Source organism: Thamnophis elegans, chromosome 2, assembly GCF_009769535.1.
Source record: "Thamnophis elegans isolate rThaEle1 chromosome 2, rThaEle1.pri, whole genome shotgun sequence".
In the NCBI taxonomy this organism is placed as follows: domain Eukaryota; kingdom Metazoa; phylum Chordata; class Lepidosauria; order Squamata; family Colubridae; genus Thamnophis; species Thamnophis elegans.
This window is the reverse complement of record NC_045542.1, coordinates 6,967,756-6,985,657: the sequence shown is the minus strand read 5'-3', so window position 1 is coordinate 6,985,657 and position 17,902 is coordinate 6,967,756. Positions and strand designations below refer to the sequence as shown.

General features: G+C 42.6%; 1 protein-coding gene across 1 annotated transcript in view; it reads left to right on the top strand.

The window, feature by feature from the left end:
- The first annotated feature begins 3 nt into the window (after positions 1–3).
- SMC1A (structural maintenance of chromosomes 1A) overlaps positions 4–17,902 on the top strand; it is a 38,813-nt gene continuing 20,914 nt past the window's right edge. Inside the window, exons 1-12 of the mRNA XM_032209967.1 lie at positions 4–256; positions 3,041–3,229; positions 4,691–4,803; positions 6,146–6,349; positions 7,385–7,623; positions 9,297–9,555; positions 10,631–10,771; positions 12,119–12,201; positions 12,609–12,816; positions 12,948–13,133; positions 14,986–15,165; positions 17,223–17,369. Of these exons, the coding sequence (XP_032065858.1) occupies positions 148–256; positions 3,041–3,229; positions 4,691–4,803; positions 6,146–6,349; positions 7,385–7,623; positions 9,297–9,555; positions 10,631–10,771; positions 12,119–12,201; positions 12,609–12,816; positions 12,948–13,133; positions 14,986–15,165; positions 17,223–17,369 (2,058 nt within the window). The 5' untranslated portion in view covers positions 4–147. The remainder of the gene's footprint in view (positions 257–3,040; positions 3,230–4,690; positions 4,804–6,145; positions 6,350–7,384; positions 7,624–9,296; positions 9,556–10,630; positions 10,772–12,118; positions 12,202–12,608; positions 12,817–12,947; positions 13,134–14,985; positions 15,166–17,222; positions 17,370–17,902) is intronic.

The following is a 17,902-nucleotide window of genomic DNA, read 5'->3' as shown; positions in this document are numbered from 1 at the left end:
CCGCCCTTGTGGGAAGCGGGATTCGAGCGGACGGGGCCCGGGGTGGCGGGGGGGTTTATCCGAGCGGGCAGCCGAGGTCGCCCCGGGTTCGCGTGTCGGGGCTTGCCGCCCCTTCGCCTCTCCTGCCCGCTTCCTGGCCTTCGCGACATGGGGTTCCTCAAACTGATCGAGATCGAGAACTTCAAATCGTACAAGGGGCGGCAAATTATCGGGCCCTTCCGGCGCTTCACGGCCATCATCGGGCCCAATGGATCTGGTGAGGCAAACCTCGGCTGGGGCGGGACAAGGAAGCCCGTATCGCGGGTGGGAAGCTGGGTGGGTGAGGGGAAAGCAAACACCCCGTTTAATTTTGCCCAGCACAATCTATGGTCGGTGGGCTTCGGCGAGAGCAAAGCCTGGCTGCGATGCGTGTTTGCATGTCTGAATGAATCGCTGTTCTGCTTGACCCGGGTTGAAGGCAGTTGGCTGGCATCAGTGAGAACGATATAGAGCAGGGATCTCCAACCTTGGCAACTTTAAGCCTGGCAGACTTCAACTCCCAGAATTCAGACAAGCTGGCTAGGGAATTCTGGGAGTTGAAGTCCGCCAGGCTTAAAGTTGACAAGCAGGCTGGGGAATTCTGGGAGTTGAAGTCCGCCAGGCTTAAAGTTGACAAGCAGGCTGCGGAATTCTGGGAGTTGAAGTCTGCCAGGCTTAAAGTTGACAAGCAGGCTGCGGAATTCTGGGAGTTGAAGTCCGCCAGGCTTAAAGTTGACAAGCAGGCTGGGGAATTCTGGGAGTTGAAGTCCGCCAGGCTTAAAGTTGACAAGCAGGCTGCGGAATTCTGGGAGTTGAAGTCCGCCAGGCTTAAAGTTGACAAGCAGGCTGCGGAATTCTGGGAGTTGAAGTCCGCCAGGCTTAAAGTTGACAAGCAGGCTGCGGAATTCTGGGAGTTGAAGTCCGCCAGGCTTAAAGTTGACAAGCAGGCTGCGGAATTATGGGAGTTGAAGTCCGCCAGGCTTAAAGTTGACAAGCAGGCTGCGGAATTCTGGGAGTTGAAGTCCGCCAGGCTTAAAGTTGACAAGCAGGCTGCGGAATTCTGGGAGTTGAAGTCCGCCAGGCTTAAAGTTGACAAGCAGGCTGCGGAATTCTGGGAGTTGAAGTCCGCCAGGCTTAAAGTTGACAAGGTTGGAGATGCCTGATATAGAGAGATGGTCAGCTCCTGGATACACACACACACACACACACACACACACCACACACACTGTGTGTGTGCCACAGAGAGGTGCCTGCTTCTTACACTAAATTGCATGGTTTATCCTGGTTGGGATTTGCTGCAGAAAAAGGGGGCAAGGGAAGAATTTCCAGTGAACACGGATAATAACTACTGTGTAGCCCTTTGATCAGTGAGTTGTGTATTTGGGCTACCTATGTATACATTTGATTTGTATATTTGAACTGTATATTTTTATATTTGCACACTCTCAATTCACACGACATGATAAATTATGTGTTCCATGGTTAAAAAGGTCTGGAATTTGGCAACATTATTTGTTATAACCTAACCCCAACTGACTGCGCAGCGTTACCATATAAACACTAATAATATGTAAATAAAACTGGCATGCTACTTTCTATCTTGGTTTTTTGCTTTTTTGATTTTATACCTAGTAATTTCATTGTTCGGTGCCACCCAGAATCTGAGAGTTCAGTGGCGTACAAGTTCAATGAAGTATTATTTGGGGTATAAAAGGACTGGTAATGAACCTTTGTGGGATAGGGAGTAGGTATGATTAAATACTTCTCTCCAGCATATGATCCATCATACAATTTAGAAAATTAGCATTGCAGGGTGACGGCTTAGGATAAAATCTGAGTGACAATATCTGTGTAGGGATGTGTTTTTCTTTTAAATAGGAAGCAGTATTGTATGACTCACCTGTATACAAATACACTGTAATAGAGTCAAAAAGTGGTTGGGTTTTCATCTGAATGTAAATTTTATCCTTATGTTCCACTTCCACAAGACCTCACTCCTCTGTTTTTGCATATGTCTTAGTTGTGAGCACATGTTTATATTTGAAAGATGCTCATGTGAAGATGCCCTAGGAAACACCTTTGAAATCTCTGCTTATGAATTTACTTAATGCTGTTTCAGATGTGCTAAAAGTATTGCTCATCCTTGCTTGTTTACGGAGTTGTCTACCTGTTTCAGGTACTGGGCAAATAGATAGCTATAGTAACAAGGGATGTGATGTGAGCAAATGTATACATTAAAAGAATTTTGGGATTCAGAAGTAACGGGAACATTCATAAAATATCGGATTGAGGGGTTTTTTTTAATTGTGTGTTGGACCAAGTCCCAGGAGGTGGTGTATTTAATTGCATAAAGTTGTCCCTGCTGCGATTCTGCCTGTTGTGCAGCTGTGGGAAATGTTTAGCTTTCTTGGGATTTAAAACGTGATAGTATAGGTCTGAAGAAAAGATGAACTGGCAATTGTTTGTTTATGGAGTCATTAGGAGTTGAACTTTATCAGATGGCGTCTTATAACTAGGACAATAAAGAAAAAAAGGATGAGATTTATCATAATGTGGTATTGACATTGGTGAAAAGTACTTAAGTTTTTTTCTTGTGTGTGTATACAGTATGTGTATGGAGGATTCACCCAAATATTGCAAATTTAATTTTTTACTATAAGATTTCAATCATTGCGTAGGAGCAAAGAGGAAAATATCAGTTGCATCTGATGCTGAAGAAAAAAAAGTCACTTCACCCTGGTGGAGGTAATAATTATTGGCTGGATTGAGCAACTCATATCAGTAAAACATGAAGAAATCATGGAGAGTTTGGAAAAATACCTACTTTTCAATCAATGGAGATTTTTTTTTACATGAGAGAAATTCATAATTTGCACATGCTCAGAAACAATACTCTGAAATGATGAGCATCAAATAAAATTATAATACCAAGGCTTGGCAAGTGCTGATTCAAATCACAGTCCATTATTTTACAAAACACATTTATATTAAAATATCTCTCTCTTTGCTCTCTTTCATCTAGGCAAGTCAAACCTCATGGATGCCATCAGCTTTGTGCTTGGTGAAAAGACTAGTAACTTGAGAGTAAAGACTTTGAGAGACTTGATTCATGGAGCTCCTGTTGGGAAACCAGCCGCCAACCGGGCATTTGTCAGCATGGTCTATTCTGAAGATGGTATCGAAGATCGCACCTTTGCAAGAGTCATTGTGGGTAAGCATTAAATACAGGTTGGAGAAATTCTTGGGAGATCTAGAATGGATGGGGGAATCCGTTATCCCATGTTGCAAAACGTTGGTGGTTGGATTTCAAGGATTGGTAGGGCTGGCCTGTTTTAAAGGAGTGGTGGAGGGAGGTTACTTACCTCGGAGAAATATTTACAGTTTCAAGGGGAATAGGATATTGAAAGCCAATTCCATGGAATATGGGATCTGAAGTGAGTCCCACTGTATTGAATAGAGGAATGTTCATTATAATCCTCTATTCAATACAGCCCCAAATGTAGTGTAAAATATACATTTTAATGTAAAAAAAATAAGTATATATGCATATGCATACACACACACACACACACACACATATATATATATATGTTATATTTATGCTGATAAATAAATAAAGGGAGACTAGTATAGATCTATTTCAAGCTATTTAGCTCTCATCAGCTAGCCATACCCAAGTTTGGGAATCGAACCTGTGCTCCATTGCCTCCCAGGCAGGGAGTTAACCATTTGAGCTACAGAGAACGACTCCTTATCAGCCAGCCAGGGTGGGAGGTATATACTTAAAGTCACAACCCCTGGTATGCCCAAGTATGGGAGGAAGGTCACACTTCCACTCTCTGTCATTAGGCTCGTCACAAGAGACCATCCAGACAGAAACCCAATATTTTTTACTGTTGCCTTTTTTGTTATATTTGTTATATTTATGCTGATAAATAAATAAAGGGAGACTAGTATAGATCTATTTCAAGCTATTTAGCTCTCATCAGCTAGCCATACCCAAGTTTGGGAATCGAACCTATGCTCCATTGCCTCCCAGGCAGGGAGTTAACCATTTGAGCTACAGAGAACGACTCCTTATCAGCCAGCCATCCCAGTAAGGGTATGGCTAGCTGATGAGAGCTAAATAGCTTGAAATAGATCTATACTAGTCTCCCTTTATTTATTTATCAGCACAAATAACACACACACACACACACAAACATATATATATATATATGCAATCTCTTTTTTTTAAACATTAAAAAAAAACAATATAAAAAATGATCTCATCCATTACATACAGCATGTCGTTTGGTTACAAGTGTTTTTGCATCCATATTCTCAAATACATTTACAATCACAGATTTTTCTTCTAGTATAACTAAATACCTCACTTTCATTGTACAGTGTATATTCAATTACAATTAATATTATTATTTTTTCAATAAACCTAATTCCCTTACATTCTTGATTGTCTGTTTAATAACAATATACCTTTATATAATCACAGATCCCGATATGAAAGAGATTTACCAACCATTTATATTTGTATATCACTGTTTTCAATTAGCTATAATCCCACCAATCAACCATTGAGTTTGCTTATGTTCATTATTGTCCTTGTACATCATACATTCAAACAAAATAAGTATATTTTTGTTCAAAGGTAAATAAAAGCTTTATCTTTTAGGAAGCTCATCGGAGTACAAAATAAACAACAAAGTGGTACAGTTGAGTGAATACAGTGAGGAGTTGGAAAAGCTGGGCATTCTGATCAAAGCTAGGAACTTCCTAGTCTTCCAGGTAGGTGTATTTTTGAATTTAGAGTTCAACTGAATTGCTTGGTCTCTCAGCGTCAATCGAACAGAATCCAATTCACTGACACTTCTCTCCTACTGATTTAACAATGGCAACTGAACTGTATAGGTATTCCTCAACTTACAACCACTTACAACCAAAATTCCTATTGGTAAGCGAGACCATTATTAAGTGAAGTTTGCCCTATTTTATGGCTTTTCTTGCCACATTTGTTAAGTTGAATTGCTGTAGTTGTTAAGTTAGTAAGTTGTTAAGTGAACCTAGCTGTCCCATTGACTTTGCTTAGCAAAAGATTGCCAAAGTTGATCACATGATCAGCACTGCAACTGGTGCAATCGTCATAAATATGAGTCTGAATGTGGAGGACATTATATTGTCTGATCTTATCATTTTGGATTATTGAAGGCTGGAAGCTGCAGCTAATGTGGAATGCCAGCGGTAGAAGCAGTTATGAATGCACCCCAGTAAATCAGTGTTATACTTCTGTTTTACAAGCTGCTTTGGCACCCAATGTACTTCTGAGTACAAGTCAAGATGCTGGTTAATTGCCATCTCTAAAGAGCCAGTATTGTCTAATCATTAAGGCACCAGGCTAGAAAGTGGGAGACTATAACTTCTAGCTTTTAATCGTGAAAACCATCTAGGTGACCTTGACAAGTCACACTCTCTCCAACCTATTTCACAGTATGGTTTTGTGGTGAAAATAGGAGGAGGAAATTACATTGGATATATTCACCACCTTGAGTTATTCATAAAAAGAATAAAGGCAGGACACAAATAAATAAAAATATATAGAACATGACATAAGGCTGGGTTATTTGTGAGACAGCCTTCCCTGTCTCCCCACAGGGTCTGCCAGCCTTCCCTATCTCCCCACAGGGTCTGCCAGAAGGGTTCGTTCCAGGTCTCTTCAATCAAAGAATGTCATTTGATGGGATCTCAGAAGCCTGTTTTTTCTCTCATCGTTCCTGCCCTTCTGGAATAGCCTACGCATACTAAGTTTAGATTGATTCTAACTTTGCTGGTCTTTCATATAATACTGAAGACTTGGATGTTTTTCAGGGCCCGGAGATTGGAAGGTTAGATGGCCTGTCAAGAGGTGTCTATTTAAGGCGAGACTAGAATTCACAGTCTTCTGTTTTCTAGGCCAGCATCTTAATCATTGTGTACACCAACTGTCCTACAGGTTGTTTTGTAGGATTCATTTTCAGTGACCAATGCCCATTTTTTTCTACTTTGCTAATATTGTGTTTCATTGTTAAAATATTCTTAGCTGAGTCACATATATGAGATGGGCAATTATATTCATAAATTAAATAAATTCCAGGGTGCGGTGGAGTCCATCGCAATGAAGAATCCCAAGGAACGCACGGCCCTCTTTGAAGAAATCAGTCGCTCGGGTGAGCTGGCTCAGGAGTACGACAAGCGCAAGAAGGAGATGGTCAAGGCAGAGGAAGACACCCAATTCAATTACCATCGCAAGAAGAATATTGCTGCGGAGCGTAAGGAGGCCAAGCAGGAGAAAGAGGAGGTGACGTCATAAGCTGCCTTTGTTACTAGAGTGAAATTCCACATTTTATCTAGGAATTCACAGAGGTGCACATGGAGGCTCCTTCCTCATTTTAGGTGCCGTTACAGCAGCTTTGTGGACTAAAACCAAATCACTAGCTCACATTACCTAATGAGCTCTGTGTCAGCCTTCCAAGTATCATGTAGAATTAAATCAGAGTCCAAGGCAAAACGATCCTTAAAGTTCCAATTTAATAAAGCAGACATCCTAGCGCATCTGTGTTAATCCCAATTCTGGAAATGACATCAGAATCCCACCCAGTTAAATGTTCATGATCTTGTCCCCACACCCACAAATCCATCACATGGTCCAATCTTCTTCTTCCATGCTGGCATCCACACCCAGCTGCTTCCGGTCAGGTGTAAAAGTGCGGAGACAAAAGATGACCTTGGTCTTCTAGAAAAGAATGAAAAACAATACATTCCACAATCCTACTCCTGTCTATCCCCCCCTCCCATCAACTATACTAATGAAACAGCATAACGAATTAAGAGAAAGTGTGGCGGGCCAAAATTCTAAAAGGAATATAACTGCAGGCCTGACACTCTGCCTGTGGGAACATGACTCTGATCCAGTCTGATATCTTAACCATTGCACCATACTACCCATACTTCCATGGTGCTTGGTGGATGGGTGGCGAATCCCCTCTGTTTACATTGCATTTGATTAAAGTAGAAACTTAGTTCCATGTTATACTATCCTTCTGTTTCCATCTTCTTTCCTGTTTGTGGTTTCTTCTTTGGTTTGTGGTGGTGGATTTGCTCTAGTATATGATATGAGTGCAGTATTTGGGCACTGCAGGTTACAATTATGGGATATGGCTTAGCATAAGGCTTACCAAGGAGTAATAAAATGTGGCTTAATGTAACACGTGGACCCAGTCTAAAGCGTATGAGGTTACTATTGCTAAGGGTTCTTTTGAAGGCTGTTTTAAATGTAATTTGATCTTATTTAGACTATGTGGTATATTCAATGCTTTCCTTTTTGGGGAACCAGGCGGATCGATACCAGCGTCTAAAGGATGAAGTTGTGCGAGCTCAAGTCCAGCTCCAACTCTTCAAGCTGTACCACAATGAGGCTGAAATTGAAAAGCTAAACAAGGAACTGGGATCCAAGAACAAAGAGATTGATAAGGATAAGAAGCGCATGGACAAGGTGGAGGATGAACTCAAGGACAGGAAGAAAGAGCTGGGCAAAGTCATGAGAGAGCAACAGCAAATCGAAAAGGAGATCAAGTAAGCTTTAGGGGGCATCGGAATTCAGGCTCACGGGATCTGCATCTTTTTATATTACAACTCTGGGTCCCTTCATAGAATAAGAAGTCACTTTGGCTCAGTTCATCTACAGGTCAGGGAACTCTGAGCCATTTGCAGTCTGTGCTTGTCTTTGTCTGTGGCGCAGAATCAAAACACTTAAAGACTAGTTAGTGTGCAGAATAAGTAGCTCCAGAAACTGAGCTAAATTATCTACTAAATTGGATAGTTCAGATCTGAAACTAAAGTGACATCTGTATGTTTGAGAGAATTCTATAGTGTTTATGAGTGGTTATTTTTTAAAAAATGAAACTTTATTTTGTTTTATTTATTGAATTTATTTGCTGGCCATCTTATCCCAAGGTAACGTTTCATTTCTATTTCTTAGGCAGTGCCTGTTGTATTATAGTTATCATAGAAGAGTATTAACAAGCATGTGTTTAGAACTGCTGTTTATGCTGATTGACCAGTCAATACATAAATGATTGTGGTTGACTTAAGACTTCAGTTATCTTTGCATGTTACCCTGAGTTTGTCCTCTGCTGAATTTTGTAAGTGTGTTTAGTATTATGCTGGTATGATTTCGATAACTAGGGGAGAGCTATGGCAACAGTTTTTGATTTTAAAAGAAGAATAAAAATGGATGCATTTTTATGTTTTGGAGGCGTGGATAGCTCTTGCTGATCCTGCCTGGGAAAGATAGCAGCAGATGTTTCTGTTTCTTGTATTGGCCAGGGTGCCTGGCAATGATGGAAACTGATCAAAACATCTGGAGAATATCAACTTACCCAGTGGTCCCCAACCTTTTTATCGCCGCGGACCAGTCAGCCTTTGATAATTTTACCGTGGCCCGCTGAGCGCGCGCAGGGGTGGGGGGGCGTTGTTCGCGACGACACATTGATTGTTTATATATCAGATTGTTTTGATTAAACAACTTTTATTTTATTGTATTTAAACATGCCTTACAAAATAAAATACAATTACATAAATATAAAGTGCAAGGCTACGCTACTAGCGCTGTCTACGCTAGCCCTACGTAGCTGCGCAGGCGCTCTTAGGTTTTTTTCAGGAATCGGCCAGCGCTGAAGCGCTGAAAAGGAATGAGAAGGGCGGCGCTGGACACAGGGGGGCGGTGGGCCGCTGGTGACGTCAGAGTGCCACCAGCGGTCCAGTAACACCCCTTGTGCCAGTTAGCCCTAATTTGCATACAGAAAGAAACTATGGCCCCCGGCCGCTGCAGCAATCATGGCCCCCGGCCACTGCAGCGATCATGGCCCCCGGCCGCTGCGCGGCCCGGTGCCAGGTACTCCACGGCCCGGCACCGGTCCGCGGACCGGGGGTTGGGGATCACTGAACTTACCTACCCTCTTAAATATATATTTGGTTTTGATTGCTTACAAAGCCAGTAATTAGAAATAAACAAATTATAACAGAATTGGACCTGTAGAATATGATATCTAATGCTTTTACATGGAGGAGGTATTCTAAATCAATGGCTTGTGTGGTAGCACATCTGGTACAAACGGATAGCCTAGATTTAGTTTAGAGTGACAATTTAGTGTGGTGATGTGTGTATGCACAAAATTAGACAGAATTATCAAGATTGGGTGTTTTTTTTTTAAAGAAAAGAGGGTTTGTTTGTTTGTTTTTGACAGGGAAAAGGATTCTGAATTGAATCAGAAGCGGCCCCAATATATCAAGGCCAAAGAAAATACTTCTCATAAGATCAAGAAACTGGAAGCTGCCAAAAAGTCCCTGCAGAATGCACAGAAGCAGTACAAAAAGCGTAAGGGTGACATGGATGAGCTGGAGAAGGAGATGCTGTCAGTGGAGAAAGCCCGACAGGAGTTTGAAGAGCGCATGGAAGAGGAGAGCCAGAGTCAAGGCCGTGATCTCACTCTAGAAGAAAATCAGGTACGGCCAAAGGCCTGTGGACCCACTGAATGAGATCCCGCTATGATATTATTGCTGGAGAGGGTTTAGAGCCTTTGGTTTTGATTTCTTACAAATCCAGTAGTCAGAAATAAAGGATTGTTAATTAAAAAAAAACATTGGTTTATTTTGTGTGCGTGTGTGTAATTTGAGCCTGTAGAATTGTGATTTCTAATGTTTTCAGGTGGAGGGAGAGGAAATTGGTTCTATGCATGTGTTGATATCAGTAAACCCTGCACTTATCTCCCAAGAGAACACATAGCATGAAAAAAAAATAGGTTTCTCTTTCTGCTTAGAAAAAAGCATATGATTTTATGCAGACTGGGAAAAAAATCAGTCCAAGTCAGAAGCAGGCTAAAATTAATTTAATGTTGGAACAATGAGATGAAATGTCCCTGGAGAAATGGTGCCTAACGGTGCCTAATATTGAACTGGGATGTAAAGAGCTAGTTATGTGCGATTGTGATGAAAGTACTTTGATTTTCTGAGAATTTTTTTGACCATGATATTTGGAAACCCAACCACTTAAAATAATGTATGTATTTCTATATATCTTACACTCAGGGATTAAAATCCACTATAACAGAATCTCAAGAGTTTGAATTGAACTCAATGATGCCTAACTAATTAGCTAAGAAAAGAAGAGTGATTTGGATTTCAAAAAGCAGAAAAAGTCATAATTGGTTGGGAAGAACAAAACGCTGTGAAATAATGCTGTTAAATCCTACCTAAAATCCAGCAATGAAGAGAAGAGGTGTTTCTTCCTTGATCAGCCGTTCTGGGCCCCATTGCTATCAATAAAATGAAGTTTTTAATCCTCCCTCCCCACTCCTGCCCCAGAGACAGCATCTCCAAGTTCGGGGATAAGAGAAGGATCTTGGAGATTGGTTGAGAGGCAGTTTAAACTGAATCAGAATTTTGCACATACCCTTTGTATGTTTCACTGTAGAATAAGATGCCTTTTCATATTCTTTGTAGATTGGGTGGGGTGAAATAAATTATGAAAGAAAGAGATCTAAATAAATCATTTTGCTTGTTTTCATCCTATATTGAACAGGTAAAAAAATACCATCGCCTGAAGGAGGAGGCCAGCAAAAGGGCGGCCACCTTGGCTCAGGAATTGGAGAAGTTCAACCGCGATCAGAAGGCAGATCAAGACCGCCTGGATCTAGAAGAGAGGAAGAAAGTAGAAACAGAGGTCAGCCCTCTTGTGTTTTTCCTGAGCTTTCCTTCTTGCTGTAGCAAGCACTCTTCCTGAAATTAAACAAACTTTGCACCCAGTTCATCCGTTTCAGTGCCTCAGATGTACTGAATTTATTTTATACAAACTGAGTCACATTTATTTGAATTTACATTTGTTTTCTTATTCCAACAGAGAAGAAAACAAACCACAGTAGGACCCTGAAGCCCATCCCCAGATCATTGGGATTCCCCCCCCCCCCCGCCCGCCCGCCCCCAGCCATAGCATTATTTCTGAGGCCTGAAGTCTAGCTTCACAATTAGGAGAGTAAGGGAAGAAAGGGAACTGAATGCCTCCCAAGTGCCTTATTTTATTATCTCTCTCCTACATCCCCATAAAATGCTCCATGGAATCTACTCATATATTGTTGCCCTAAAATCTGCTTTCTGTGGTTTTCCAAGTTGTGCGAACTTTCCAGGTGTTCCAAAAACGACAAGTTCGATGAATTGCTTATACTTGCATATGTACTACACATAATTTGAAATGGTAGGTAAAAATGAGAGTGACAGCCCACCTTGAGAGCATGAAAAGGCTGAATGTAGGTCAGTCTTAATTAGGCCAATGTCATTGAGGCACTGTTAATAGAGCAGCTGAGCACATAGTGATTTGTAGGGTTGTGGCTAGCTCTTAAAAGAATTTGATGTCCAGTTTCGAACATTCCAGCCTTAAATGTTCTGCAGAACCCGTAGGCTTTGGAGGAAAGTACCAAAAGTAGATATACGACTGGGCTGTTGCTGAGGAAGCATGAAGAGAATCCACATCATGCTGTGGCAGCATCTGTTGAGAACAGTGTCCCAGTTTTTGCAAGAATGATGAATTGGCTTGAGCAGATTCCCAAGGATGTTTGACAGTATCTTGTAATACGATATAATATATACCTTTTATGACATTTTCTCCATTGTTGTCCTTATTTGCTCCATCCTTTTGTTCCATTTATTTCTTGCCAACATAAAAGGATAAAATAATACCTTTGATAGGACCCACTTTAATTGTAACTGCCCAATCTGGTGCTGCCCAAGTAGATTGGAATACGATTCCTATCACCATCAGGGAGCATCATACTATGATCTGGCTAAGGAGTTGTAATCCAAGGCACATGGAGCATATTGAAGGGCCCAGTAGTCTAAAACAATTAGAGGTACTAGGTTGAGAAAGACAGGATTAAATATTCTTGATTCTCCTCTTATTCTTTTGATGTAGCTTATAATGATAGTTCTCATCCAAAGGGGTCAAAACCCCATGTAGATACTAATGGATATTGTCCTGGTATTTGCTAATGTGTTTCATACTCAATCTTTTCCATAGGCCAAGATAAAGCAGAAATTGCGAGAAATTGAGGAAAACCAGAAGCGGATTGAGAAGCTGGAGGAGTACATTGCCACTAGCAAGTAAGCGTCAGGAAGAGCCAAAATCCTTGTAATAATATGGGCAGGCGTTTGAATCCCAGCATGGAAAGGAATGAGGAGTTTGACTTAGCAATAGCAATAGCAGTTAGACTTATATATCGCTTCTTAGGGCTTTCATCCCTCTCTAAGCGGTTTACAGAGTCAGCATATTGCCCCGCACAGTCTGGGTCCTCATTTTACCCATCTTGGAAGGATGGAAGGCTGAGTCAACCTTGAGCCGGTGAGATTAGAACTGCTAAACTGCAGATAACAGTCAGCTGAAGTGACCTGCAGTACTGCACCCCAACCACTGCGCCACCTTAAGCTGACTTAAAAGGGTCGCTTTGGTAAAGAGGAGCTTAAGAGTGCCTAGAACTCAGTAACTCCGCTGCTTTTTCCTTCTCCTTTAGGCAGTCCTTGGAAGAGCAAAAGAAGCTGGAGGGAGAATTGACAGAGGAAGTTGAACTGGCTAAACGCCGCATTGATGAGATCAATAAGGAGTTAAATCAGGTGATGGAGCAGCTGGGGGATGCCCGGATCGACCGGCAGGAAAACAGTCGGCAGCAGCGCAAAGCAGAGATTATGGAAAGCATCAAACGTCTCTACCCGGGCTCTGTGGTAGGCAATGCTTCAGAACCAAAGCCCCAAAGCTCCTTGGGTTGGGTGTGGGCTTCGCGTTCCGGGATAAAAATGAGGTTGGAGTGATTTCCTCTGCCTATCTCCTCATTTCCTTTCCTTGTTTTCCCCAGTACGGACGACTAATCGACCTCTGCCAGCCCACCCAGAAAAAATACCAGATAGCTGTCACAAAGGTGCTGGGCAAGAATATGGACGCCATCATTGTTGATTCAGAGAAAACTGGCCGGGACTGTATCCAGTACATCAAAGAGCAGCGAGGAGAGCCTGAGACCTTCCTGCCTCTTGATTATCTTGAGGTGAGGCAAACTTTGGCTGATTGGATTAGAGCTTTTCCCAACTGAGGCACCCAGTTTATTTATTTATTTTATTTATTTATTTATTTGTCTTGTATGCCACCCACTCCCGGAGGACTCCGGGCGGCTCACAGAAGACAAGGGAAAGGGGGAAAACGAGACAAAGACAACATATTAAAAACAAAACCAACATTCACAATTTCCGTGGAGGTAGATGCTTCTCAGCTCCCCCCAGCCTGCTGGAACAGCCAGGACTTGGTGGCTTTGCGGAAGGCCGGGAGGGTAGTAAGGGTCCGGATCTCAATAGGGAGCTCGTTCCAGAGGGCCGGAGCTGCAACAGAGAAGGCTCTCCCCCGGGGAGTTGCCAGCCGACATTGGCTGGCAGATGGAATCCGGAGGAGACCTAACCTGTGCGATCTAATTGGTCTGAGAGAGGTAATCAGCAGGAGGCAGTCTCTCAGGTACCCAGGTCCGATGCCATGTAGGGCTTTATAGGTAGTGACCAGCACCTTGAAGCGGATCCGGAGACTAATAGGTAGCCAGTGCAGCTTGCGGAGGATAGGTGTAACGTGGGTGTACCTTGGTGCACCCACAATCGCTCGCGCGGCTGCATTCTGGACTAATTGGAGTTCTTAGTTCCATAATCCTAGCAAAAAGTGGGTGGAAGACAGTAGTAGGTTTCAAAATTTTTTAGAACCTCTTCTGTAGGTGTGGCCTGCTTTGTGGGAGTGGCTTGCTGGCCATGTGACTGGGTGGGAGTGGCTTGTCGGCCATGTGACTGGGTGGGCGTGGCCAACTTTAAAATGTGGTGAAACTCATTTAACAGCGCTCTTGCTTTGCAACCAAAATGTTGGCTCAGAAAATCTGGCATTTGAAGCACGCAAGTCTTAAAGCTGTCAGGTTACAAGACCCTTGCACCCCTAACCCTTTAGGGAAAAAAACCCCAGGGGTGTTCAAACGTGACAGCTTTAAGACTTGTGGACTTCAACTCCCAGAATTCCTCCTCCAGTCTTGTTGGCTCAGGAACTCTGGCATTGAAGTGTGCAAGTCTTAAAGCTGTCAAGTTACAAGACCCTCGCACCCCTAACCCTTTAGAAGAAAAAACCATGGGTGTTCAAATTTGACAGCTTTAAAATTTGTGGACTTCAACTCCCAGAATTCCTCCTCTCGCTCTTCATCTTGATGATGTGTGGATGGGCAGGAGGGGAGGGAGCTGGAACCGGTTCTAAACGTCACTATAGATTTGTGGAACCTCTTCTATAGAAGAGATTAGAACTGGCAGGAACCCACCCCTGGTGGAAGTTACCAACATACCCTGGGTGCTTCAGGATGGGAAAAATTGAATTAGAATTTGTGTTCACACTGAAAGCCTAGGGGTCAACCTGAGGTACATTCTTGATTTCTCAGCATAATTTGCTTAAAAGAGTTGGTGAGGACAAGAAGTAAGCTCCGTTTTTTTAAAATCACAGTTTATCAATAAAAGAATGGTGAGATTATTGACAAATAAATTCGCACAAGCATTTGACTTTTTTATTTTTGGCAAAGTACATTTTTTCTCATTTCTCTTTTGCTACCTGCAGATGGAAATCTAAATGCTTCCCCAGACAGTCTTAATTTAAATATATAGGTTGATGCTATTGTTTTAGTAAAGATCCTTTAATAAAAGGAAGGAGCAATAAAAGACTGGCATTCTGCCTCTCCCTTCTGAGTTCTCCAGCTGAACTAAATTTATTTGGAGTCAATAAGTGAGCATGAATTCCTTCCTTCTGTCTCCTTGACCTTCTCCAGCCTAGATTGTCCATGCAGTATATTGGGGTCAGCCTAAGAATGCCTTTTCTATCTCACACACTCCCAGGTGAAACCCACAGATGAAAAGCTCCGAGAACTGAAGGGAGCCAAGCTTGTGATTGACGTGATTCGATATGAGCCGCCTCATATCAAGAAGGCCCTTCAGTATGCCTGTGGCAACGCCCTTGTGTGTGACAATGTGGAAGATGCCCGTCGCATTGCCTTTGGTGGCCACCAGCGGCACAAGGTGAGAGCAAATTTACCCAACTTGCTGTAGGTAGATCTGTTCTGACCCCCCTCGTCCCACACCAAAACACTCCAAGCCAAAGATACTTTATTTATTTATTTATTTATTTATTTAATTAATTAATTAACTTGTATGCCACCCACTCTCGGAAGACTCAGGGTGGCTTACAAATAAGAAGGGAAAGGGGGATATAAAAAATAAAAAAACAACAGTTAAAAATTCAACAACATTCATAACATAAGATGGGGCTGGATAATTCAACAGCCCCAGACCTGCCGGAACAGCCAGGTCTTGGTCGCTTTGCGGAAGGCCGGAAGGGTAGTGAGGGTCCGGATCTCAACGGGGAGATCGTTCCATAGGGCTGGAGCAGCAACAGAGAAGGTCCTCCCCCGAGGGGAGGAATTTACGGAATTTATTCACAGACAGACAGGTCCTTGGCAGCAAACTAGGATAGATAAGCCGCGGCAGCCTGCCAAGCTCACAATACTGTTCATCAAACATTAGTTAATGCGTTGACTTCTGCAAAAAGGGCGTGTGCACAAGCCGTCCTTTTATAGTCTGGAGAGAGCCTAATGACCACCAGCTGAGTGCAATTACCTCCTGTAACTGCGCAACTGTTCCTGACGCCTATTAGCTCTTCGGTGCCGGGCATCCAGGAACAACTCACTGTTGGTGTCCGGATCACTCTCCCTTGTCTCCTCCCCTCTGGTCCAAGGCTCAGGCGCCTCCTGGTGGCCAACCAGCCTCTCTGCGCCCTGCTCAGAGTCGGAACCCTGTCCAGCGTCCTCCACATCCTCCAGGGCCGACTCATAGGGCTCTTCGCTGTCGGAGTCTGGTGGCAGCTCCAACAGCTGCTGCTGGGCCACAACAAGATCGTAATCCTCTCCCCGAACTTTATATTCTATTTCTTCAAATATGTGTGTTTCTGTGACTTGTAGGAATATATGCTTAGAAGATGTGCTTGAGTTTATTTTGTATCATCCACTGGGTCCACACCTTGCTGACTTTTGCAGACCTGGTTAATACTTGTGTGAGGGACCACTTGAAAATCCCAGGGCTTCAGCATAAATTGGTAAGAAAGCAATGGCCAAGAAGATTAAATAGACAAATCTATAAGGCCTCCAAGAGTAAAGTTCACCTCAAGGGAGTCTCGATGTTTTTACTTTTAGCTGCAGATGAAGCAGATCACCTCCAGTGAAAATACTTGTGTTTGCCATATATTTGCAGCTCTCTTCCTTTGCAGCTAAACATTCTGGAAAGCTGTTCTTATTCAAAAGAATTAAAAACAAAGCACTTAGAATTGGGAGACTGGACTGAAGCTGCCATACTTAAGATGAAGCAAGCATGTAAGCACGGTGGAATTAAAGGCAGGAAATAGGGGAAATAGTTAGGAAGATATCCAGTCCTTAAGGAATCAAAGAAAACTCATCTGAGCCAGACAAAAGAAATTGGGCCCGAGCACATGCAACCAGCCCTCCCCATGTCCCATCAGCAGCTATCAGACTTGAGAATCAACAAAGGAAGAAGGACTTTGGGAGGTAAAAGAGTTCTGAAGTCTGTCCACTCTTGGAGTCCTTTTTGAATCCAGATTTGGCAGCTTTCATCCCTCTGGCTAGTCCCTCCCAGTCTAGTTGAGAAGGATGTCGGTAAGTGAGAATGAGTGTGTGTGTGTGTGGGAGAGAGAGAGAGAGAGGGAGAGAGTATATATTGTAACCAGTTATTTTAAATTCCCATGTATTCTAAAGAAATGATTGTGCCTCAGTGTATGGTTGAACGTGATTTGAGTGTAGCTGTTCTCCAGGGCTATGAATGTGTGAGTGTCCATACACGTAAAACAGGATGATGAATCCTGTTCTCTGTTCCCTATTTTGTGTTTGTACAGAGATGCAGAATCATTTTTGCCAGGTCCTTTGATGAGTATCTTTAGAGAAATTTGGGTCTTCAGCCTTTGCTACCTGGGTCTCTGTCAGCCAATACCTCATTTTTTGTTTCCTTGTTGCGAAGTGCTACCGTATGCTTTCCATTCTCTCACTTTCGTTTCCTTGCTTCTGTTGCAGACAGTGGCACTAGATGGAACCCTGTTCCAGAAGTCGGGGGTGATCTCAGGAGGGGCCAGTGATCTGAAAGCCAAAGCCAGGCGCTGGGATGAAAAAGCTGTGGATAAATTGAAGGAGAAGAAAGAGAGACTGACAGAGGAACTTAAGGTTGGACCTGCTTTTGAGTTGCAGAAGACGTCAGGCTGGCTGCTTGTGTCATAACATCAAATGGGCAGAATTTGACGGGGGGGGGGGGGGTAGTGGACTTCTGAAGGTTTTGAACTGAATCTTGGTATATGACAGATTATTCAAGAAACGTTGCTTTCCATGGAAAGTGTTTTCAATGGAAAGGTTGGCCTCAAAGTCTGCAGCCAACATTAGATGCATTTTTATTCCTTCTGATGGTAATTGGGTGCAGTGCCTTTTTGTAGTCAGTTAAAAATATTAACTGTAGAAAATTTTGACTCTGTATTGTTAACAGTAAACCATCATTGTGGCTTAGAGGCCCCGTGCACTTCCTCTTGCCATGCAACTGCAAGAAAAAAGAAATCTGGTTTTGATTTTGATTATGATTTATTATATGATTCATTATTAATTGTCCAGATATTATTCCTGACGTCTAACCGCTTCTTTGCCTTAGCTCAGTCTTTGCATTTCATTTTTGTTTTGGATGTGTATAATTTGGGTCATTAAATCTCTCT